Here is a 25,488-nt window from a genome sequence, read left to right as displayed (position 1 = left end):
CTTAGTTCTGCAATTTTGAGACCAGATGGAAAAAAACTACTTTTGAAAACCATTTATAATGCCAAAGTTTAACAAATAATAAAGTGTCACATAGACTTTGTCTGGAAAAAAAAAACAACTTAGTGGGAGAAAATCAGTCTTGATTTATGCTGCTTTTGAAACAGCCAAGTTAAAAGAAAACACGTATACTATTGCAATTTTTGCTTAAGGACTACTAATTTTTTAGCTAGTGCTTAGAACTGCAACAAATTAAAGATGTTCTTGTAACTTTCTTTATTTCTTCACTGAAAACGTTTTCAGCAAACGCAACTTACAGAATTTCTTACAGAACTATAATGTTCAAACATACCAACAGCTAAGAACACCTGCAAAACAGTCACAACCGCATTGTGGATGCTCTCTGACACCATCAACTGAAATCCTCCAGGCACTCATCTTTTAGCAAACAGCATACCTTGAAAGATTCAGTCACATGCTTTGTTGCTTCCTCTGAACATCCTCCAGCCATGCACGTGTTCTGACAGCCCTAGAAGGAATACAAATCAAATTCAATGTGTGTTGCAGAAAAGTTGATACACGATCAGTTAATTCTTTTAGAGGGAGATTGTATTGAATGAATCATCAGTAAATACATTAGCAAGACCATTCTTTGTAATTTCTTAGCATAATTTTCCATCTTCTAGGTTTACAGTTTTAGTTCAGTTGCATTATTTCGTATAGCTGTACTTCAGAGTTTTAGTAGGAGTGAAAACATCTTTGATTAGATTATTAATCTGAAGTGCAGTAAGCCTATGGACAATTTAATGCATCTTTCATTCAAAGCTGAGTAAATACATGGTGTTTTTTTTACACAATTTCGTCAGATCCCACTGCCTCTACTAAAGCATCCATCCCAGAAGATTTGATTTTCCTTTTTCTCAGAAAAGCCTGACTAGGAGAATGGAAAAGAGAGGAAAAAGATTTTATTAAATGACGGCAGCGATAAGGAAAACTCATATATAAAAATATATAATCAAAGTATTTTGATATATCTATTACGTTGAACTTCACGGTTCTGCCACTGATCATATAAAAAAAACCAACAAGAAAAGGAGCGACTGTTGTTCTGTTCAGCAACAAAAGGCTAAGAGGGATAGGTGCAAGCCGTCTATCTAAAATGAAAATCCCCAGTTTTCACAGCATCAGGCTTTGTGGGCCCTCCTGCACTAGGACCACCTTCCTTACCAGTGGTATGGAACAGTGTATTACACTCAACAGCATGCAGGGAAGGAGACAAATAGAGCTTGACAGCATTTCTTGTTTCTGAGCAGCATCTCTGACGTCTGGGGGATGGGCCACAAAGAGAATGTGGAGAATGGCTAGAGGGAAGTGCCACTGGTGAGACGAAGAGGGTGGCAGAAGGGAGAGCTGGATGCTGAGGTGTGGCAGGGGATGGGCAGGCATGGGGACAGTCAGGCTGGCCACAGGGCTGTCTGAAATAGTGAGGAAGGACAGGAGGCACTAAGGGATGGTGATGCCAAGGCTGACAGGATTTCAGCCCTACAAAGAGAAGGGTCTAGGCTCCTCATCACTTGGTAGCTGCCTCTGACAGCCCCACCCCTCAGCTGTGCTGCACCTCAGCTGGGAAGCCCCAGCCCAGGAAGGAAAGCCCCTGGTCAAAAGTTCATTTCTTTAAAGGAAAGGCACACAGGAAACCCATGGTCAGTCTGAGATCTGTTCCCCAAGGGCTTTCCAGGGAACAGCCTTCACTCCAAGGGTACAGGGTGGGTGGCAGTGTGAGGGAGACCTGGCCCCCAGAATCCGCAGTAGCCACCACCACTTGGGAGCTGGAGCTGCATGGGCTGCAAAGCAGGACACACACAAAGCAAACTGCATGATTTTCCCCCTTTTTGCAGATCTTAGGAGTACAGCAGTCAGAAGAAAAGAGCGGTATCATCATTGGACCTTTAATGGATAACAGGCTTGCTACCAACAGAAGATAAAGCAAACTTGCAGCTACAGACCTCACTTCCTCCCCTCTCTGTCCCCAAAAGCCCACAAAGGCCATAACATCCCTCCCGACTTTTCACACCGTCAGCTTCAGCCCTTCTGTTCCTCTGTTGCTCTTTTTCTTTCTCCCACCTAACCCTCTACAGTGAGGCATGCAGTCACAACTAGACTTCTCCCTATCAACTAAAGGACAATCTGCTGAAAGAAGTCATAAATGCCTTTATGATGTACCAACATACTTTTTGCTAAAACCTTACTTTAAAAAAAAAAAGGAAGAAGAAAATAAAAAAAAGGGTGTGTTTCATTTGCCATAAACCTGGAGGGTGATTCTCCAGAAAGGCAGGTCTTTTTGGTAAAATCTGTTCAATGGCATTTAGAGTTGGACTACTTCATAACTAAAGTATTACTTAGGGAGAGCCTGAACTAAAGCACTGTATAACAGGTCCTTGCAGTCTCTGCAATTCTTCACATACCTCCAAATTCAGTGGTAAAATCACAGAAGACCTCCACAACACCATCAGTTTATAACAGCTAAATATTCTGCACATCAGTTAGATTAGAACAGTTCCGTTGGAAGGAGGGACTTAATCTGTATAGATTCACCAAAATACGATGCAACTGCAAAAGAGCTCCTTCCATTCCTGAATTTCTGGCAGAGGAAGAAGTATTTGCTGCTCACAGGAAGGTACATCACTTGCTCCATGCATACACCACAGTATTCTGGTGGGAGGAGTGGATGTTGCAATAAAAATAAGTCTTGGTAATAGAGGAGATGATGACAGTAAATGTTTTGATTTTATTTCTCTCTTTGGTTGTTTTCAGGTATTTTAGAGGTAGCACTACCAAGTAGTAGAAACATGGATAAAGTAAATTTGAGTTATATCCAAATTTGAACACATGGAACAGAAAGATAAATAAATCAGGATACAATGAGTTATTTATTACAATATATTTGAAACGTATCTTGTTTTAGTCAGCCTAAGATATAGGAATAATCTGACTGATAGACCTTTTTAATACCCAAGTTTGTCTTCAGCAATTAAACGTCTTAGTTCCTACATCTTGCTGTCTTTTAGTTCCAAACTGATAGTAACTGACTCTTCTCCTCTGCATTTTTTAGTTACTTTTCTACTATCACCCATGCTTCAAACAGGCGATCCACTACTGCTTGAATACTGCAAGCAAAGAGTAGCCCTGAAGAGACCAGAGGTGGCTGCTCCTGCCCTGAAGGGAGATCTGAACAAGAGCCACTTGAGGAACAGACCAGGAGCCCAGTCCATGCAGGGAGTGGCTGCTGGGCAAGAGAAGAGCCTGCTGGCAGTGGCAAAGGAAGAAAGCAGAGAGACAGCGGCACTCAAGCAACATAAGAAAGCCACCACCCAATCCAGCACTGCTCCAACCCTGCCAGACCCTGCTGCAGCAGCAGGGAGGAAAAAGTGCCACGTTCTGGCCCCCTTCCTGCTGCCACCAAGCAGCAGCCAGACCTCGAGTGCCACTTGTGCTCCTCCATCTTCCACAGTACCCAGTTTCACAATTGGCCCACCACAGCAGCAGCCTCCTGGCACCCACAAGCACCAGAGCTGGAGGCTCCTTGGGCCCTGCCTCTCCTTACCTCATCCCTTGTAACAGCCATGCTGGCAGCAACCATGCTGATGTCGCCTTACAGGCAGCCCCGTACTGCCCAAATTGCACCTGCAGCTCCCATAGGGCACATATAGGTGATGGGCCAGCACCCTAGCACAGGACCCATTGCAGACAGTGGAACAGCAGCACCAGTTACAGGTTCATAAGTTGAGAGGTCATAGATAGTTCTGGAAAGATGTTCGAGTAATAAACCTTCTCTGTTGTCAGGTTGTTTTATTTATTTAATGGTTCTGGAAATGAAATGTTTTAATAATAAACCCTTTCAGCTGTCATGTTCTTTTAGTCATTCATTCACTTATTGAACGGTGAAATCTCAGATTGAATTTTATCTCTCAAAAGGAAGCAGATGCAATGGTTCTAAAATCAATTTAACGATCTTCTGTAAGAATCAAGCTCTAGATTCTTATCTGTAGAGATACACAAATCAATAATAATAGCAACGAAATACCAACTGTTAATTTCAAGAAATAGCCTCCTGTTCCTCCAGGAATTCAACAGCACCTCCCAGATCAGTGTCATCAACCAACTTGTTGAGAATGCATTCCATTTGTGCATCCAGATCACCGATAAAAATGTGGAACAGGACTGGCCCTAGAACTGAGCCCTGGGGAACATCTCTGGTGAACTGCCATCAACCAGACACAACTCCATTCACTACAATCCTCTGAGCTCTGCCTTTCAGCCAGTTGATCACCCAGCATAGTGTGAGCTTGTTCATGAGCTCTCCCAGTTGGATAACTTGTCCAGAAGGATGCGTGGACACTATCAAAGACCTCATTATAAAACCCAGAAAGATTGCATCTACAGCCTTCCCTTGATCCATGCAGGTGACCTTATAACAAGAGGAGATCAAACTAATAAGACAGGACTTATTACTAAGATAGGACTAATTAAGCCAACTAAATTTTATTTACACTGCAGTGAATCAGAATGGAGGCTGTGCTTACAGCAACTGCCAGCTGGATGAGCACAAACTTCTCAAGCAGCCCCAGCTCCATTGGTGACTTCTGCCTAATATCTAGTACATAAAATCAGATTTTCTAATAATAATTACTGGCAATAGCAAACATGGACAAGTACTCAGTCCTGATTCTTCAGTTTCTTCCCATCTCTGCTTCACAAAGTCACTGCAAAGCAAGTGTTTGACAGAAGGGATAGAAGCTGGATGTTGTTTCATCTTCTCTTTCATCTTTAAAAACAGACGAAGCTTGTAGGTGAATTTCAGGTGTGGATCACCGAAGGGAACAGTCCTTAGGGGCTCAGTCATGGTGCCATTTAGTTCACAGCTCCCACTGACCTCAATGAATTCAACAGCTCATTTTTTGAGCATGTGCCCTAGGACCAATCCCGTTCTCCATTAAGTCATTCTGTTTTACAGATTTAACTTACATTTAAAGCAAGTAGCTAATTGCCGTTGTTTACCACACTGAGATTATACTCAGTTAATCCCACAGTAATAGAAAGGCATACCACAATTGCTTTCTAATAGATGGAGTCATATTTTAATGGTTCCATGGCTTTTAAATCTGAAACATGTTGTTAAGTACTATAGAGAAAATTACTCCCTGGTTGAGTGCCAACATTGCCAAGAGAGATGTGCCAAGCATAAATTTGCCCTTTGTGTTTAATAGCATGGTAGATTTAAAACTGCATCCATTACAACACTGATGTTATCCTAATGATACATTTAAACCATTGGGTCAGTGTCTCCTCAAAAGTGACTCAGCTCTATAAAACCTGTGTCAGCCCAAAGTATCAAGGCATGACACAAGCATGACAGTACTTCCTAAGGTGTAGCATAGAGTTGTAGCAGAGCTGTAGAGAGCTAGCAACATTTTCTTCATGGTATATAAACTAAAAAGGGGGAAATTTAGGTTATATGTTAGGAAGAAATTTTTTACTTAGAAGGTGGTGAGGCAGTGGCACAGGGTAACAGAGAAGCTGTGGATGCCCCCGCCCTGGAGGTGCTCAAGGCCAGGCTGGATGGGGCCCTGGGCAGCCTAAGCTGGTGGGTGGCAGCCCTGCCCATGGCAGGGAGGTTGGAACTAGATGATCTTAGCCATTATATGATTCTACGATTATAGGCATTAGTCTCATTCCAACATGCAAAGGACCACTGTTCCTGTGTAACACTTATCAGCACTTTTGGAAACCTCATACTTGGAAGTTTTCACCTGCTAGATTGTCTCCAAACCTAAATGTTCACCTCCTGCATTTGGTCCTCAGACTGCATCAGATGTAAGAGTTTCCAATATCTTTTAGCATTAGGATGTTCCAATCAATGCCTCTCGGCTGCCACTGCTGTTACAGATATGAGACCTTGTAACCAAAATACTGACTTGAAATCAACTTCACTATTTCAATTTTTCCATGTCTCTAGTTATGCTCATCTTTTATGGTGTCCTCCTGCTGCTCATGGCTTCTTCAAATCTGAGAATCTACTTTTCTTATGCAGTCAGTTCACTTCCCCTCTAGCTGAAAGGACATTCTGCCTAAAGACTCCTAGTCCTAGACCACGAGACCAAGTTCCTCCTACGCCATCACACTAGGTGGCTTTTGAGACTCAGTGGTAGAACCAATGACAATGTTCTCATTTAGGATCCTCTATTTTATGAACTGTGCTTCTGTCAAACTGTTGTTCTTAGGATTTAACTATCCCATTATCCCATAGGCTAGTTCTCAGTTATGAAATAAGAACTAAAGATGATGAGAAGCCTCTTCACTTTCAACTCAAGCTGCAAATTGTACTTCCTTAGCCTGCAGTGTATTACACATTGTTTAATAAAAAAACTGGCACTGGTTCACAAAAAAAAAACAACAAAAAAAAAAACCCTGAAGTTGCCTCAATATGTACTTTATCTTTTTTTTCAAAGAAGCAAGATTTTTTTTATCAGTACTGTGCTTATTTTTCCATGATATTTGATGACTCTTCTCACCACTGGGGAACAGAAAACTTTCCTGAGTGGAAGGCAGGAGTAAATAAATATATTGCATGTAACTTCTACAGAGTTCAAATTTTCAGCTAGAAAATTGTATTGGCTGCTTTTCCAAACAACTCAAGATCTGAAGTTTCACAAAATCTTTCATCATCTTTTTGGTTTCACCTCCCCACTGAGCTCATGCATTGCCAATCTTCATCATTGCTCATTTCTGCCTTCAGCAGTGTTCTTGGGGCTACCAGCCCTCCCCTAGTATTACAAAAATGGAACACTCCAAGTATTAGATCAGCTTTCTTGATAAAATGATTGTAAGCATTTAATCTCAAATTTTGTGCAAAAAACACTGTAAATATCAACAAACCAACTCTGTGTGTCCAAGTCCCAGCCCACAGGCAGCTCTGACATCTCTGCAGGGTCAGAGTTTCACCAACAGCACCAGCATCCTGGACAGAGTACTGCCAGGGACAGAGATGCCAGAAACCCTACATGCTGCTGCCTTAGGAAGGAACTGGAAGTAGTCGTTTGTTGGCAGCTCTTGGCTAATCATGGAAGACAAGAACACAAAGCAGCAAATAAGCCAGAGATACACAGCTGCAGTTGTGTCCAGTTCCTTCTGCTAAGGTGACCTCCTGCCATGCAGAGAAACTGAGAAGCAAGAATGTCCTGTATAGTCATCAGGCTCCAGTGAACATGGAAGAGAACATTCTTCTCAGTCAAATGTCATATGAAAAACACTTTTCAATAAAGACATTTCAGAGATGTTTCTCCAAGATAAAGCATTGACTGCTTTTCCCTGTGCTTGCTTCTGATTATTAAGTGTCTAAGAAATCTTTCATGCTCTGATTTACACAGTGAAATTAAAATACTTATCAGATTCCAGAAATCTAGTAGATCAATCAATTTAATACACGTCTTACAGTGTAGTACCGCCTACAGGCAAGCCAAATCAAATGTCTGATGACAGGTCCTCCTGCATTCAGAGCCATAAAAATTGGGAGTTTTCCTTCTGTTCCAGATATAAAGGAGTCCAACACTCAAATGACACGCATTCTGTGTATTGCTACAGTCATACAGTGTATCTCTGTGTCTTTAAAACAGTTTTCATCTACCTCTAGGAAATGTTAATATGATTTGGCAGCCACAACACACAGAAGATGAATCTGAGGGAAAAAAAAAACAACAACAAACAACATTAACGATGTTCATAGCTCTAAAAAACAGATCCACTCGCTCTCAAATAGAGAGAAATTCTGGATACTACTGGAGGAGTGAGACACATAATACTATTTTTAATATCAATTAAAAAGATATTTACTTAATGACCGTGATTAAAGACTTCCAGAGCTCGATCATGGAATCTAAGAGCCAGGCATGTTTACCTCAGCTGTCATAGGACAGCTGCATGATCTGAAAATATATTTTTTTAAGAGTCTTTATGTCTTATGTATGTATATGAACACGCACATATAGATATGTGTTACTACACCGGTATCACAAAGTAGGTTCATGAGCCTGGGTCATTTACATGATAGCATGTCTTAATACGCACTACCATAGAAAAGCTTTTTCTCACAACTTCTTTTAAATCTTCACTTTTCAAAATCAACAAGACAGAAGGAACAAGAAGACTAATTTCTAACTTGCATTTCTAACCACTTATCAAGCCAAACAGATACCTTTGAGGTATCTTTGTTAGGTTGGAGCATTCTTCATGCATTGGCTTGACAGTCTTCAATAATGTATTCAAAGAACACATACAGCACAAATCCCAGAGCAGCTCCATTGATATGCCTTAATGTATACACAGATCAGCAACATGGGAAAGCAAAGCAAAAAAAAAAACACCAAACAAACAAAAAAACACAGACAATTCAGCATGGGCAATTTCAGCGCTTTACTTAGTTCACTGAGAATTCTTGTTTGTGTTGCTTTCTGCACTTCCACGTAAAGGAATGGAAAAGGAGTACTGTTATCTGACGTATCTGCACCGATGTCTTGTTAGCTGAGTGTTATCACTTTACCGTGGCTGCCTTCAATCCTGCTCCTTGAGCCGGCACTAATGTTGGTAACACAATGTAATAACAGGATACAAGGCATCCAGTAAAGCAGAAGAATAAAGCTTCCACACAATTTAATGATTATCTTTATGATTCTGCATTAGTGTGACAGTATCAGAACTTAGAACATACAAGATTTTTTTTTTATCCAAGACAGCTGCACTACATAAAGTAAGGTTGAATTTAAATAGATTATCATTAAAGTACTCCAAAAGACTATGCAGGCGCTTATCTTCTGGCTTGAGTAGTTTGTTTGGTTTAACAGAAAGTATTTTAAGTAGCTTAAATAAACTGAAACATGTTTCTCTCAAAACAAGTGCCACTGTTTTTATTACGTTTAAATGAAATAATTTAGATTATTTGAACACAGCTTATTGGCCAGAGAAACCTTAAAACACTGATCAGAAAACAACGGAAATATTTGGATAATCTGCCCAAGAGTCATATTTAGTAACATCACCAGCTATATCACAACTCTAAAAGCAAATTAATTTGGTGTCATGAGATTAAATAAAAGCAGGACTATGTTGCCAATGCAGAGTCACTGCTGTCAGCACTTTAGGGAGAAACCTGTCTCAGAGAGAATGTCAGTTCTTTGACTCAGTGCTTAAATTCATATTTGAATGAGCTCAGTAATGCTCAGTTCGTTGTACAAGAAAGTTTACATCTGTTCACTTGAAAGGAAGGAAGACTACCCAAGGTGAAGGATAACTACTTCTCCAACTCCAAAAAAAATGCATGCTTGACAAACTGGTTTATCAAGATGGCTAGTGGAGAGAAATGAGTTCAACAGAAATACAAAATCACTTGTAAATTAATATAGTCTATTAAGTCACAGATTAAATAGCAGATAGCAGAACCTGACTAGGGATCTATTCATCTTCAGGCTAAAATTACCAGGTACTTCAGAAAACCAACAAAATGAGCTGTAAATTATGCAACATGGAGTCTAAAAGGTGATCGTTCTCTTCTGAAAAGTTCTGAAAGCCTACCATCAACATGATTCAATGCAGAACATAATGCTGCTGTACATCTGTGTTCAGGGGCCCTTTTTCAGTGGTTAGTGCTGTCCTGATACATTTCCTGCACAACCATACAATCCTACTTTCTTTACAGAAACAGGTAAGCACTCTAAAGAAATCCTCTTTGCAAATAACCTCCAAATGGAATCTGCTTTAACCTTGTTTTCTAAGCCCATTCCATTCTCACTGGTTTTCCTTCCTCTGACCCTCCTGTTGCTCTGTCAGTCTCCAGGACCGTTTCCTCCCCTCCATTTCCTCACCCCCTTGCTCAGTTCACCAACTACTCTCTTCTGATTGCAGAAAACAGCCCTATTCTCCTATTACAAGAATAGGCAGATGACCTAATGGATCTCTTCCATCTCCCACTCCTATGAACAGTGCCTCTAAGTGCCTCTTTTGTTGGTTTGTTTGCCCGCTCTAGCATTAATTAGGTTGTTAACAATTGCACTGTTTGCTAGAATGGCATAAAGAAAAACATATTAAAGCAGCCAGCTGGACCTTGTTGGCCTATAAATTAATTCAGCTGTTTTCTAAACAGATAGTGTCTTATGGCTATGTGATATGGTTACTGCTCAAACAAAACAAACAAAAATCCTCAAAGTCATCATGGTTTTATGGTGTTCAGGCCCTGTTCTCATTCATAGGAGATCCTTTAAATCACACTGTCAACAGGAAAGAGAATAAATGCTATTTTATACTCTTCCCTACCACAGTCAAAGAGCTTTGCTGTTAACCACGAAGAAGCTTGTGTTCATTACCATTTCTCTAGTATTCTCCTTCGATCATCTCACTGTAATGCCAGGTATTAAATTAGCGTCATAAGATTTAAGAGTAATACTAATCACATCTATGGGATATATTAACTACACTGTTAGACTAGCAAAGATGAGCCTAAACACAATGAAATTTATTCTGCTTATTTTCCTCAGGGATCCCGCATATATTATACTGCCCACATTCTGTATACTGGTACAGCTGTAAAGGTCAAGTATAGCTCTGATTTGAAGATGCATAAAATACAGTTTAAAATTTATTTATGAGTTCTCTGATGGTAGAAAGCACACACAGATCCTGCAGCTGATTACCAGAGCAAGTGGCTTGATGTAATTACCAAACGATAATGTGAATAAGATGAATGCATTCACAGAGGAAACAAACAAATTAGTTGTCTGAAGAGCTACTGAGGGTACAGAACTGGAAGCAGATAATTTAGTGGAGGAGACCAAAGCTTCTGCAACTTGAAAATAAATCACTGTAGACTCTAAGGGTGGAAAAACAAACAAGCAACCAAAAAAACCAATAACAAAAAAAAACCAACAAAACACAGCAGATACAGCAATGAATTCCAATATGAGAACTGACATGATTAAAGAAAAATCAAGCAGACAAAATCCTGTTTTTAAGGCCACAATCCTGTTTTTCCAGGCTTGCTATAACTACTGAGGAATCAAAAGAAATACAAGGTCTGGCCTGAATTGCTGGCCTGTATAAGGGGTCATTTGTAGCCATTCTCTGAGCGCTTAGACCGTGTCCCATTTAAGTCCATTTTGCACTGGAATAAAGGTTTATGTAAGACACTGAGCAACGATGAATAACACACTGAAAACAGAAGCTCTGGGAAAATAATTAAAAAAAAAAAAGCCTTTGGAGCAACTTTTTAAATCCTGCATACACTCCCACTAGAAATAATAAACCAGTAACTTCTGCAGCTGGCTTTCGAGTAACTCTAAGTACAATAAAACGTTACGCAACAGTGCATGTGGTTGCTGGTCTGTAAAGGGCAGACCAGCTGGCTTGATATCACATCTTGCCCTGATAACTTTGCACAGCCTATTTAATTCATCACCGAGTATCAAATACCACTGGTGCAAAAGCATGAGAAGCATGATTTCTGAATTGCGTTAACCTTGTGGTGCAGTTATTGCCCGTCCCTTGCTCTCCAAGCAGTTTCTTTAGCTGTTACGTGTCCAGCAGATGAAGCTGATAAAGCATGGCAGCAGCTATCTCACCTGGGATCTGAATAGGTTCAAAACCACAAGTCTAGTCAGAGGAGAATTTGTTATTAATCTGCCTCCTCAGGCACAGTGGTCTTTTGAAATAGCGGAGCAGAGTCCCTGGTTTGGGCTTGCAGGTAGAACTGCACACACCTAGATCTATGTTCTGCCTAGAAGGCAGGCACGATGCTACAGGAAGACCCTGGCTTGAGCTTTCAAAGCATGCATTGAATTGAGGTGACTTGAGATGCATAATGAAAGCTAAACCTCACAACCCCAAAAAACAAACTAAAAAAGAGAAATCCAACACACTTTGGCTTAAAGTGTTGCAAATACTGTGCTTTTTCTTGAATTCTGATGGCGGGCTAGTCTCTACAATGCCTGTAGTTATTCTACTATGCTTGTTCCAGATAAAGAACTCAGTGTAACAAATGATTAGTGGTTTTATAGCCACAGCACGTAAATGAAGGAAATCTCTCTCATACACAGGTAGAAAACTTAGACAGAGCTTGTCCTGTTGGCACACCTCAACACGTGCTGGCAATTGCTTCAGAGAATTCCTGGGAAGGCTGACAGATGACGGCACAGGGCGTGCACAGCTCCCCAGGAACTGAATCCACAGCTCCTCTTCCTTATGCAGACATAACCATCACATCCATTGCAGCTCTTCTCAGGGAAGAACAAGCAGAAATTATTGATGTGGTTTTGGCTGTGCACTCAGGTAGAGCGCACAGGTAATGACTGCTGACGTCCTGTCTCTACTAGCACAGCTGGGTTTCAAACAGGGCATAGCTGGTTTGTAGGAATGGGAGATCTCTCTTTGGCTTTTAATAAAGCCCAGGTTATATCTTTGTGATTGTCCTTTGCCGTGTGTTCAAATACTGACTAAATTTGAACAAACGGGACCAAAAAAATGGAAACAAAGTTGAAGCCTTTCTCTTGGCCATAAAGGGCACTAGGAACAGAGTTAGCCTGCAGAGAAGTCCTGGGAACATGCTTAAAGACAGTATTTATGCTGATGTTTGCTTTCTTATTCAAATTAACAACCTGCAGAGTGGGAATGTGTTTGTATGATAGCCATCCGCCTCAGAATATGCTCAGAACTTCTGTTCTACAATCTCTGAGTTCAGTAAGAGGCAGTTAGTATAACCCACCACCGTGAGCAAATGTAAATTGTCATGCAGACGACTATAACAATCCAAAAAAAGCAAAGCGACAGTATTGCTATCACACATTGCTTCCTTGAATGTGGAAAAACACAAGATGAGCAACATAAATAAAACAGCCACCTTTTAGATGATTTTGATGATGATGACAGCTCAGAAGAATTAAAATCTTTTAGACTAGTGAAAAGTCAGACACTCCACCTGTTTAGTGCATATTACTCTGTGTAACAGATATGGAATCATGCTTCATAGTACTCCAAAATTCTAGCTGTAATGCTTTAGCACTAAAGTTACCCTACATGTCCTTTCTAAACACCCTGTGAGCAAGTACTTCATCTGAAATCACTTACTATTTTTTGACAACGCCCAGAGCAAACTGGATTGTACCCAGAGAAACTCAAGAACAAACACTCAGCACATTAAAAGTGTCCTTGAAAAAGTCTGGTCAAAGATGAGGTATTTGTAGAGGTGTCAGCATCAAGCTCACATTTGGAACACAAACCAACGGGCCCTTTGCCAAAATTATGGCACGGCCATCACAAGTTAAGAGTGATACAGCCTCCATTAGAAAAATAACTTTAGTACTAGTTCCATTTCTTAATATTTCAAAGGTAATAGACTTATTACAATTATTGTAGCCTTGTCCTCTTGTGATTCAACATCTGTATCAACAATCAATCAGCCATGCTATAAATTGATAAATGACTTATTATAACACCCGCCACGAACCAAGGATTTTGTCCAACCTACATGAATATCAGTGCTCTTGACTTGGAAGGTCTCCACCGTTTCTGAGTTTATGAAACTAAAAGGTGTCTTAAAACACTTTCAGATGGGGTTTGATTTGTCCTGTTGGAATTCAGCTCACTTAGGAATGGCAGACCAGAACACTAATTTCATGCATCTTTCACAATAAGTATTTTGGCCAACTGACAAGAGGAAAACATCGCTGGCTGCGTGAGAACCACTTAAAAGAAGAACTGAAAGGAAACAATTCTAAATGCAGCATTTTCAGTTCACTGGAAAACTAGAAATGAACATTGGTGTTACTGAAATTCTGTGTCTGGGTTCAAGAAGAGCATCAACCTATAAATGTTCAAATCATCTACTGGCACAGACACTTGTTAATATGAAAAAAACACAGACTACAGAAGTTGTCTTTGTATTCAACAGAGTCCTGTGAAATGTGGAGAACCAAGCTGTGGCCACGGACTGGCCACAGCACAGGATCAGATTTAGAAAAAAGCAGAGATTCAGAAAAGGTTAGGAAGATACGGAAAGAAGAGTGAATCGAATCCAATACAGCTGAGCAACCAAACGGACTTCCCTTACAGTTACAGAAACAAGACACTTCCTAGGATGGAAAAATTTCTTCGGTTTGTCACCCAAACTGCACTTCTGTTTCTAAGGACAGTTAATCCAGTTTATGGTAGTCTGCAATTTAGTTCCCATGTACATAAAAACAGGTAACTAGCATTATCTCTTAGCTTAGAAAAAAAATGTATACATGACACATAAGTGCCTCTAATATATAGGCATGTGAATACACTGTAATTTTTTTTCTGTATGCATGCACCTGTACAGCTGTGGCAGAAATCGTGCCTGTGTAGTCAATGTATGCTGTAACACCCTATGCGACAACTACCGTGTTCTATGGAAGAAGTAAACTTGGCTCACATTGCACTTACATTATTACACAACCACAGTATTCCTTTCACCACTATGCTTCAGGGAATACTTTTTAGCAGTTTTAAGGGTTTTTTTTGTTTTGTTTTGTTTTCCAAGTTTAATGCCACAGCATAGGGCAGGATTCAGAAAGGCGTACTTTTGACTAAAACTAGTTATTGTTTTATTGTTTTGATTTGGCTGAGAAGCTCCACACTTCAACAGGAATTATACTATTACTGCTAATTTCAAGTGGACTTTATGCAATTTTCTATGAATTGTATAATGACAAGCAGTTTTATAAAGCCTTGTGAATTAATAATTTTGCTGTAAAATAATGCAATTTTATATGGCATATTTATATACTGTATTTAAGATGTAATAGTTTAAATTTCATACTCTGAAGAATCCAAGAGGGCCTCTTAATCTTTTAAGTGCTCCGTATAATTTTGCCCATGTTTTATTTTCCACATCTCAAAGAAAAAGTTATGCAATTTAGAAAATATTAGAGAAGTGAAAAATACTACACAAAACTTTTTCAAAAGTTGTAAGAATTCTAACAGTGCATTCAGCTTCACTTGCAGTCAGAATGACACTGATGGAAGTAAAAGAAGAGCTCGTTAATTCATTTCAAAACCAACAAGAAGTTATATTTAAAGAGTCAGTAGCAATCAAGCAATCAATCAACCACAAAAGAAAGACCTTTGAATCTCTTAGCTATTCCCTTAACACTAGTACCAGCTGTCCTGGAAATTTAGACATACTTCCCTTCCTATGGCCAGTTCCTCCTAGTACAATGATTGTTCTTTACAGAATTATTGTTAAAATACGTTGCAATAAGAAAGCGTCTAGCAAGAACAGAATTTATTCTGCTTGTAAGAAGTACTACCTTGGCTCCCCAGTGTTAATGGAGAAAAAAAATCACAGGAATTTGTGGGAAGGTGTTAGGAGTATAAGAGAGAGGTACATTCCTCTTCCCTGGCTCAGAGGCAGGCACACTGATGGGAGTACTAATCAGTTGTACCACGGATCCTAAAAAGGTAAGTAAACTAATAAAACTCATGAGAAAAAAAAAAAGGAAAAAAAAAGGTCCAAATAAAGTATCAATCTTGTGAAGAGACCAGCAGTATTATAGAAAAATGAACTATTACTATGTTGACATGTTAAAGAAATGATCTTTTGAAAACAAACCTGTCTGTAGTGGTGACTTTCAAGACCATCTTTGTGCAGAGTTCACTGTAGACTGTTACAAGGATAGCAAGCAGAGACCTGAACAAACATGTACTGACCTTCACTACTGCATGAAAGACTAAGACTGGATTAAAAAATATATACATCTTAGTTGATAAACTTTCGTACTGAGGAACTCCTTCCAGAGCCCAAGATCACAGCAAGACCTGGTTGTAGAGGTCTCTAGTCCAATCCTCTCAAAGCTGACACCGCTCTGAGCTCACACCAGGTTTCTCAAGGCTTTAGCCAGCTGGGTTTTGAGAGCCCCCAAGGATGGAGACCACAAAGTTTCTCTTGGCAACCCATTCAACTGCCTGACTCATTATGGGGAGAGATTTTTCTAGCCTGAGTTGCTTTTGTTTCAGTTTAAGCTGTAGTCTCTTGTCCTGACACATATCATTGCCGAGCCCAGCTCCATCCCTTCACTTCCCTTGAGATTCTGAAAGGCTGCTATTAGGTCTTCCCAAAGTCTCCTCTTCTGACTGAAGAAGTCCAGTTCTCTTAGCCCTTCAACGTCAAAGTTTAAAAAAAGTTAATTCTCTGTAAGGATAACACAAATTCAAGAATTTATTACGGAAATGATGACCTGTAAGACAACAACCCAAAAATTAAACAAGCGTACATGGTTTGTGCAGCTCTGATCTCAGTGAATGTTAGCACCTGGTGAAATTAAACCTCACTTACATGCCAGGAAAAACAATCTATCTTCTGTGCTTACAATGAGTGCTTTTATCAAATGGTGGATGAAATGCTCTACTAGGCAAACTGAATAAGCAATAGCTGTGTACCTACCAAGAAGTCACATGGTGCACTTCATTAATGCATCGGGTATATTCCAAAATAAAATCTGGAACAAACTGCAGACCTCAAGGGAAGAAAAGTAAATGAGCGACTCTCTTGTAGGGCATTATGACATTAGTTTGTAGAAACAATAATAAACTATGGCCCAAGATATACAAAAGGCAGATGGGTAAAACTTCTTGATTGTTTTAAAGGCAACATGAATTAAACAATTGAAATGAACTCTTTTGGATCGTTTGCTACACACCAAGGGGCAACATTAAATGCCCTTCCATAAGCACAGCCCTGGATTTTCATTTGCAAGAGCATATGGTAATGTTTGCTAAATTGTTGTTCTACAGCAGTGCTCTATTCTATGAGGTAATATTACCTGTCCCTTTAATGGACAAAGTCATAAAGTAATAAAATTGTTTCCAAGGTAAATGGGACCACCCATTCATTTAATCCCAATGTAAAAAGTGGAGGTATCAAGTTGCAGGCATATCAGTGACTAACAAATCATGGTCACGCACTACTTTGATTTATCTCTAAGCATTGCCAGAATTTAGACATTTAAGGAAAAGGTCACACATTTAATCTCTGCATCACAGCCACTGTGACAGTTGGGAAGCCACAATTTATTAGCAGATGTCACAATCAGTATGGAGTGGCTTGAATCGTTGATGTGTGGCTTGCATGTGGCTGGCTTGTGGCCCATGCATGGCTCACATGTGGACTAAGTATATACATATAACTTTTTTTTTTTTTTTTCCCACAGAAGGAAGGGTTATCATCTGAAGGGACTTGGACAAGCGTGACAATGAGCCCAGGAGAATCTAATGAGGTTCAACAAGGCCAATCGCAAGGTATTGCACTTGGATTGCTACAATCCCAGCTATGTGTACAGACTGGGAGAAAAACTCATTGCGACAGCCCTGAGGGGAAGAAGTTGGAGGTCCTGGTAGTTGAAAAGTTGGACATGAGCCGGCAGTGCAGCCCAGAAGGCCAACTGTATCCTAGGCTGGATCAAAAGAGGGGCGGCCAAGCAGGGAAAGGGAGGTGATTGTTGCCGTCTGCTCTGCCCTCATGAGGCTTCATCTGGAGTACTGTATTCAGGCCTGGGGCACTCAGCACAAGAAAGACGTGGAGCTGTTGGAGCAAATCCACAGGAGGACACAAAGATGATCAGAGGGCTGGAGCACCTCTGTTATAAAGAAGGGCTGAAGGAGCTGAACTTATTCTGTCTGGAGAAGGCTTTGAGGATACTTCATGGGAGCCTTCCAGTACTTACAGGGAGCTTATGAACTAGATGGAGACCAACTTTTTACAACGACAGAGTGACAGGACACGAGGGGATGGTTTTAACAAAAAGAGGAGAGATTTAGATTAGATGTTAGTGGAAAACCCTTCACTGTGAGGGTGGTGAGGAACTGGAACAGGGTACCCAGAAAGGCTGTGGATGTCCCATCTCTGGATGCATTCAAAGCCAAGTTGGATGGGTCCCCTGGTAGCCTGGTCTAGTGGCTGGAAGGCCTGTTTATGGGAGAGGGCTGGAACTTGATGGTCTTTAAGGGCCCTTCCAAGCTGAATCATTCTGTGGTTCTATGAGACTATCTAGCATTGTAGGGAACAAAATATGTCGCTGTAGTGACGCAGAGACACCAGTTCCCAGGAGCGTGACCCAAGTGCAAATTCTGTAAACAGAGCTAACCCTTTACTTCCTTCATTCTATCAACAGTAGAGGTCCTGGCTTCAAGCCTACTAATACCCAAGTTTAGCAAGATAACAACTGTGTTAAAACTATCCTCTAATTTTATAATCTGTTTTGGATGTGACTTTGTAGCAGATTTCAATACTCAGTTTCTATGGAAAAAATCAGAGCATCCACTGGATTGCACAGTGCTAGGAGAGCTAGGCCTGTCAGCAACAATCAGTGCAATAAGTGGACAAGGCAGGACTGCAGAAACTGTCAGCACAATTCATTTCTTATACATAAGATTCCTTTAAACAGGACTGAAAGAGAGAATTAAGGGTGGAAATGGAGAAAGGAAGGGATGGGACTAAAGACAGGAAATGATGAATAAGGAGATGAAAGGATAAGTGGCTGTAATAATGCTGTTGTTTACTGGTACCTTTATAAATGTACTGGGTTGGGGTTTTTTTCATTTTTTTTTCCTTTCAGGAACATACTGATAATCAAATGGTAATTTTCTGTACCTCTGATACAAGCTTTACAAATACACACTGACAGCCATGACCCTGAAGAGCTTACAGTCTGAACAGATGAGGAAAATAAAGGGTAAAGGGCTCAGATAGAGCTGACTTGCCCAAGGCTACACCACTCAAGAGTGATGGACTGTACAGATCTTTCTCTGCTATGGCTGTTGCTTCACACTGTATTTTCCACAGTAAAAATACACAGCACAGTTAGCGCTCCTGTGAGCAAGCAAGCAGGTCTATGGCTTGTCTGCTACTTGTTTTTTGCATGGGCATGCCGTAACATTACTGTCAGGTGCTGGATAATGCCCCAGGAAACCAGGATCGAGCCCTCTTTCTTTGACACACAGCAGGTACAACAGAAGAGGCCTAAAATGTGACAGTCTGTCTTGCTCCTTGGCAGGCTTGTATTCTGGCGCTACACACTCTGGCAGGGGGAAGCTGCTTGGGTGTTTTCCCTGAGCAGTTCCAGATCACTCTTCTGCTACCACTGGTCCACCACTATCCAGTTGCAGAAAGTGCAGCTGGGACTACTCAGGGCTTCTGAGGCTCCTCCAAAGCAGTCACCTGCTCCAGACCTGCCATCATTGGTAGCATTGCATCACTGCCAGACCCACCCAGGGAAGAGCAATGCAAGCAAGCCCTTGGGTGGGATGAGAGTAACATTTGTCAGCAGCAGCAAAAAGGAGCTGGAGATCCCTGTCAGTCACATACCTGTTGTGCCCACATTCCATCTGTTAAAGCTAACCAAGGACAACAAATAACTCAGTCTTGTTCTCCTCACCTGCTAACTTTGGGAGCAGGCTGCAGCTGTGAAGTTCACAGTCAGCCCAGCATAGACTTTCTTCAAAACCCAAGGACTTCTGTTAGTGAAGCTGCCCCATAGGGTATAAAGTAGCTGCAATGTTTGCTGGGTCTGGGAAGCACCCTGCCACCTCCGTGCCTTTGCCTTGACAAGCAAGGCTTCTGTTTAGTCCTCAGATCAGCCTTTCTAAGCACAACATAAACATGGCTGGTAAAAGAAGAGTTCCCACAGATGCTCACCTCTCATGTTAGCGTTCACTCCCAACAGTTCTTCCGTTATCTAAAGCTGCTCCTGAAATTACTCAAAACCTCTGAACACGTAACTGGGTTTTACCCATGGTCTATTTTAGTACCAGGGCAGACCTAAGACCTACAAAGACCTTGTGGGCATAAGAAGGCACAGTGCCCGCCAGTAGATCATGCCCTTGATGGTTTTCTTATGTTTAGTCATTAAGAGTCCCACGGTACAAATAAAGTGTAAGAAATCCCCCAGAGGGAACGATATGCTCTCCCTCCCCCTCTCCTTACTCATTATTTCTTTTCCACGTACACTGCCTGCAATGAAACAGCATGGAAAGCAAACCGCACGCATCCTGCCTCTGAGTCTCAAACGATAAATCTCGGGGACAGAAATCTCCGCAAAGCACGAATAGCAAAGCACATCAGAGCGTTAGAAATGTACATACAAAGCAGCAAACCACCGCTTCCTTTGTTCGCCGAGGAAAGTCCCTCTGCCACTCCGCATCCCCCGCAGGATGGGCGAAGGGACCGCGGCGAGAAGCGGATCCGCTTACCTTCATGGTGCTGCCGAACGGCGCTGCTCCCCGCGCGCTGCGATGCGGACTGCGCGCCGCCCGATCCCCACACGAGCTCCGCCGGGGCCGGGACTGCTGCTGCCGGGGCCGCCGCCGCTCGCGGGCTCCGATTGCATCAGCGGGCGGAGGGAGGGAGGCGCGCGCGGCGGCGGGCGTTGGAGCGTGGCGAGGGGCTGCGACCGCCCCGCCTCGCTGCCGCCCCAGGCGCGCACACCTCCCGGCCGCCTCGCCAGGCTCGGCCCGACCCGGCCCTGCGGCGCTCACCGAGAGCCGGCAGCCGAGCGCCTGGACGGACGCGCGTGCCGAGGGCAGCGCCGTCGTTCTGTCCCCTTTCCCTTAGCAAGCACTGAGAAATTCGCGCTCTGAGTCATTTCCTCCTGCTCGCGCTGACACCGAGCACCTCGCAGCCGGCACCGCACGGCAGCTCCCCTGGCCTTCCGCTTCCCACCGCGGGGCACTGCCGGGGAACCCCGCGGGGGCCCACGCACCCGCCTTGGTTGCGGCCAGACGGGATCGCCACGCGTCCCGGGGTCCGCCCTGCGGCCTCCTCCTCCTGCCCTGTGCCTGACTACAGCCGCCCCTCTTTTACAGCGGTAGCAGCGCTGCCCTTTCTGCTCGTGTACCCCTCAGGATGGTCGCCCGCAGCTGCAGGCAGGGCAATGAATGGCAGAGGCCAGCCTACTGCCAGGGCACCTGCACTGAGGGAGTTTTTAAGAGAAAATGTCAGCATAATGTTCACAGTGTGCTTCCTTTCATCTCCACTGATCTTGCAGTTAAGTCTTTTCATCCCTTACTGTTCGCATAAACGTTTTCTCCCTCTGATCTGCCTGAGAGTAGTTGCAGAATGCTGTTCCATTTCAGCTCTGCTGTCAGAAGTGTCAGGTTCCGCCGGGTGTGATGTATGGGAATTCTCTCTTGTACGGTGCTGGAGACTGGTTATAGAAACAGCAGTAAATCTCCTATCTGCCACTTTTCAGCCAGGTAACGAAAGTGCCATTCAATAGAATTACAAACATTTGGATTCCAAAGAAACACGAGTAAATGATGCCACCTAAAATAAAAGCTCGTGGTAACAGTGATGGCTGTTTAGGAGAGAAGAAAGAATGGAGTAAAAGATGCAAGGCAGAAAGGTGAAGCAGAGAGGAAGCATCATACAGATGCGTATCATCCAGAGGAGGGCCACAAAAATGACCCAAGGGATAGCACACCTCCCCTGTCAGGACAGGCTGAGAGCTGGGACTGTTCAGCCTGGAAAAGAGAAGGCTCTGGGGAGACCTTTCAGTATCTCAGGGAAGGCTGTAAGAAAGAAGGGGACAGACTCTTTAGCAGGGTCTGTTGGGATAGGACAAGGGAAATGATTTCAAGCTAAAAGAGGGGAGCTTTGGACTGTATATAACAAAAAAAAGTTTTTTACAATAAGGGTAGTGAAGTACTGGCACAGGTTGCCCAGAGAAGTGGTGGATCTGCATCCATGGAGACACTCAAGGTCAGACTGGAGGGGGCTCTGAGCAACCTGATCGAGTTGTTGGTGTCCCTGTTCAATGCAGGGGAGTTGGACTGGATGGCCTTTGAAGGTCCCTTCCAACTCAAACGATTCTATGATTCTGTGATAACTGCTGTTCAGTGCTCACGAGGCAATTCAATTCATTCACCATCAATTATCTTCAGATTCCAAACACAATGTAGAAACAGCAATACTGTGACGGGCCAAAGGTGCATTTAATCCAGTATGCTGCCTCTGATGATGCGCAGGGTCAAGGCCTACAGAAGCTACACGGACAGAACAGGCATCTAGGGGTATTTCCTGATACGCTCCTAGCCTCAAGGTGTTTGTGCCACAGCAGTTTCCTAAAAGATGGATTCACGCTTAATGGTTGCGCATGGGTTTTCCTTCTGTTAATTTATCCATTTTTCTTTGAACACATGTCAATTTTGCTATCTACAATATCTAGTGTTAATGACTTTCACAGCTTAGCTCTCTCCTGTGGAAAAATACCTCATCTTGCTTTGTTTTCAACTACCCACTGGAAAATTTCACGTGATACTCCCTTCTGATATTGTGAGAAATAATATCAACAGAAAAGAAGTTGGAAATATTCATCACCTCTGTGCCGTTTGTGATTTTACAGACTGCTCTTGAATTCACTGTTAGCCACCTCTTTTTCCAGATGAAGTGTCCCAATCTTTTCAGTCTAAATATAAGAATAGTTACATGCCTTTGATTATTCTTTAGGTTGGGCACATGAACTACACTCAAATTGAAATTGCAGGATACCAGGTTTCCTCTTCATGTTTTCCTTTCTATTTATTTTCCTAATAGTGCCTGATGTACTGTTTCCTAATTTGACTGGTCCTGAGCACTGAACTGAATTGGTATTTTTACAAAATAATTCCCAGATAATTCATAACACATCAAAATTTCTATAATATAGCTCCTCTCTCTCTCTCTTTTTTTTTTTTTTTGTAGCTATGTGCATCCTTTTATGTCCTTACATCCTTTATATCCTTATATCCTTTCCTTATATCCTTGGACATAAGGAAAACATCTTTTACAGTGAGGGTGGTGAGGCACTGGAACAGACTGCCAAGAGATGTGGTTGATGCCCCCTCCCTGGAGACTTTCAAGGCGAGGCTGGATCGAGCCCTGGGCAGCCTGATCTAGCTGTGCATGTTCCTGTTCACTGCAGGTGGCTTGGACTAGATGGCCTTTAAAAGTCCCTTCCAACTCTAAGGATTCTATGATTCTATGATTCTGTGATATTTGCAGACATGATTACCTGCTATTTTGACACATGTAAACTCAATTCCAGAAAGTCCTTCTCTATCTCTTTGCAAATAGATCTAGTTTTGCTGAATTCCTTAAGATTATTGTCCTGAAGGATTTAATCTCATCAGCGAACTTTGTCTCTTCTCTATTTGCCTCCATTTCCATATCATTTTCTCTGTTACATCCTCTCATCTATTTCTCATCTTTTAGCCAATCAATGAGAGCAGCCATGAGGGTATCTTTTTTTTCTGAGAGCTTATCTTCAACAAGGCTTTTTTAAGGATCCTTGTCAAGTCTTCTGTAAATTCAACCAATGAGACCTCTACTGTCTGCACACTCATGGAATCCTTTAAAGAAATTCCAGGACTAGCAAGGCAGGACTTCCTTTTACACAAGTCATGCTGAGTCTGCCCCTTGATATATATTTACCCAAACATCTTTTTCCATTCCTTATTACGATTTCTACGGTGCCTCCAGAAAATAAAGGAGAAGGAGAAATGTTATCTGAGCTGCAGACAGTGTTTGCTACTGCAAAGTCAAAACATCAAATTCTTGAGACTATATGCTAAAAAAGTGTTATTTTTATTTATAGTTGAGATGACCCTGAACTGAACTGAAATAAAAATCAGAAAAATGAGACCAAAACACTGAGAAGCTACACAGCTTCCCTCAAACATTGATTGAGGACATTATTCATTTCGGTGCTAGATTTTCCATTAATGCAAAGTATTCTGTGAATGCATGACAGTGTTGTTAAACTTTAGAAGTTTTAATGAATAAGTTGTTCACAGCTATGAGAGAATTTGGTAATTTATATGCTTTCATTCCAAAGAGTTTTCCCAAGTTCTAGATATCCACAAGGTGAATGTGAGCTATGACACCTGAGTCTGTAGGGGCAGGTGATGTTTGTAGAACAGCCACAAAACCCTGCAATTAGTACATCCCATTCATTTTGTTGGAGGGTAGATGAACACAGCATTCCTTCTGCTTGCTTTGGGCTCATGGGTAGATTTTTTTCTGCAGTTGACCAAAGGGGTTTCACTCATGCCCATTATTTAAATGAGAACTGAATAAACTCACATTTTAGACACAGAAATATGAGGAACTACTGTCTGGAAAATGAAAAAGCTTTATAAAAACCAAATGGGGAAATTTGAAAGAGGCAGCTTATGTAATTGCATAGTTCTACAAGGAATGAAGGGCAGAAACCCATAGCTTGAAACATTCTCAAAGGTTTCCTTTTATAACCCTAGTCTGCATAAAGAGAGTAGGGTGAAGGTGGATAGAAATTGTGTTTTCCATTTAACAAAATGCTGGGATTCTGTGGGTTTGTTTTTTTTTTCCTTTTGAAATGAAATGAGAACAAAAGATTTCAAAATTTTCTATGCTAAAGTGTGGGGAAATTCTTATCCAATCAAAAGGTATGATTTTGACAAAATCAGTGTTTCAATTTGATTTTGAACTTCTACAATTTTTAAGGTTTGTTTGTTTGTTTTTGGTGGTTTTGTTTGTTTGTTTGTTTGTTTGTTTGTAACATAAGCCCTTTTGGAACGTGTTCCAAAAGGGCTTATGTTACAAAATGGATCACTTTCAATAATACCAGAATGATATGTTTCGATCTTTCTAAACACTTTTATTCTGCTTAGCTTTTCTGATAAAGCTCAACCTTCCTTAGTTTCTGTAGTTGTAGGAAAGTCTCTGTGCTATTCTTCACTCCTCCTCCCAGAAATAATCTTCCATCTAAAATATGTGTCGGGGGGAAATCCATGGCCGACTTCAGTCACAAGATTAAATCCATTGAGAAGTAGGCAAGTAACTGTAGGACACAATTTCAGTATAGCTGCCCTGCAGGACTGGAAGCATGGTTCTGGAACACTTTTAAAATAATGAAGTAAGTGAGAGAAAGACAAACCTCTGGATGTGAATAAGGCTGGTGTTGCAGAAGTTTCCTAGCAGAAAACAACCATGTATTACATAAACTGTAATTTGTATGTGTGCAGATGACTGTTTGTATATATACAAGACACTAGAGTAAAAATTTTTTTTTGTTAAATTACATACGTTGTGCCAGAAGTAATGCCTCGTATTTATTTCTATGGACACTACAATAGATACAAAGAGCACAATAAAACTGTTTGATAGAGTAGATTCTCAGCTACAAGATGCTATTTTTCAACTTGGTTACCACCATTAGCTATGCATTTTTGCCATTGATGATTTCTAGAGTGTATGGAAGATAACTTCCTTCTGCAGCTGGTCAGAGAACCTACCAGGGGAGGTGCCCTGCTAGACCTGCTGTTTACAAACAGGGAAGGTCTGGTGGGGGATGTGGAAGTTGGGGGCTGCCTTGGTCATAGCGACCATGAAATGGTAGAGTTCTCGATTCTTGGTGGAACCAG

At 41.6% G+C, this 25,488-nt stretch overlaps 1 protein-coding gene across 2 annotated transcripts in view; it reads right to left on the bottom strand.

Moving 5' to 3' along the window:
- BCAT1 (branched chain amino acid transaminase 1) overlaps positions 1–20,640 on the bottom strand; it is a 67,647-nt gene extending 47,007 nt beyond the window's left edge. Inside the window, exons 1-3 of one of the 2 annotated variants that reach the window (XM_021391377.1) lie at positions 20,302–20,441; positions 16,499–16,571; positions 455–526 (exon numbers count right to left, since the gene is read on the bottom strand). In XM_021391377.1, coding sequence (XP_021247052.1) covers positions 455–508 — 54 coding nt within the window. In that variant the 5' untranslated portion in view covers positions 509–526; positions 16,499–16,571; positions 20,302–20,441. Of the gene's footprint in view, positions 1–454; positions 527–16,498; positions 16,572–20,301 lie in introns of both variants that reach the window. The other variant, XM_021391385.1, reaches the window with a different exon arrangement.

This window comes from Numida meleagris, chromosome 1 (genome assembly GCF_002078875.1).
Source record: "Numida meleagris isolate 19003 breed g44 Domestic line chromosome 1, NumMel1.0, whole genome shotgun sequence".
Classification (NCBI taxonomy): Eukaryota; Metazoa; Chordata; class Aves; order Galliformes; family Numididae; genus Numida; species Numida meleagris.
Note: the sequence above shows the minus strand (reverse complement) of the source record. Positions and strands in the feature narration are given on the sequence as shown.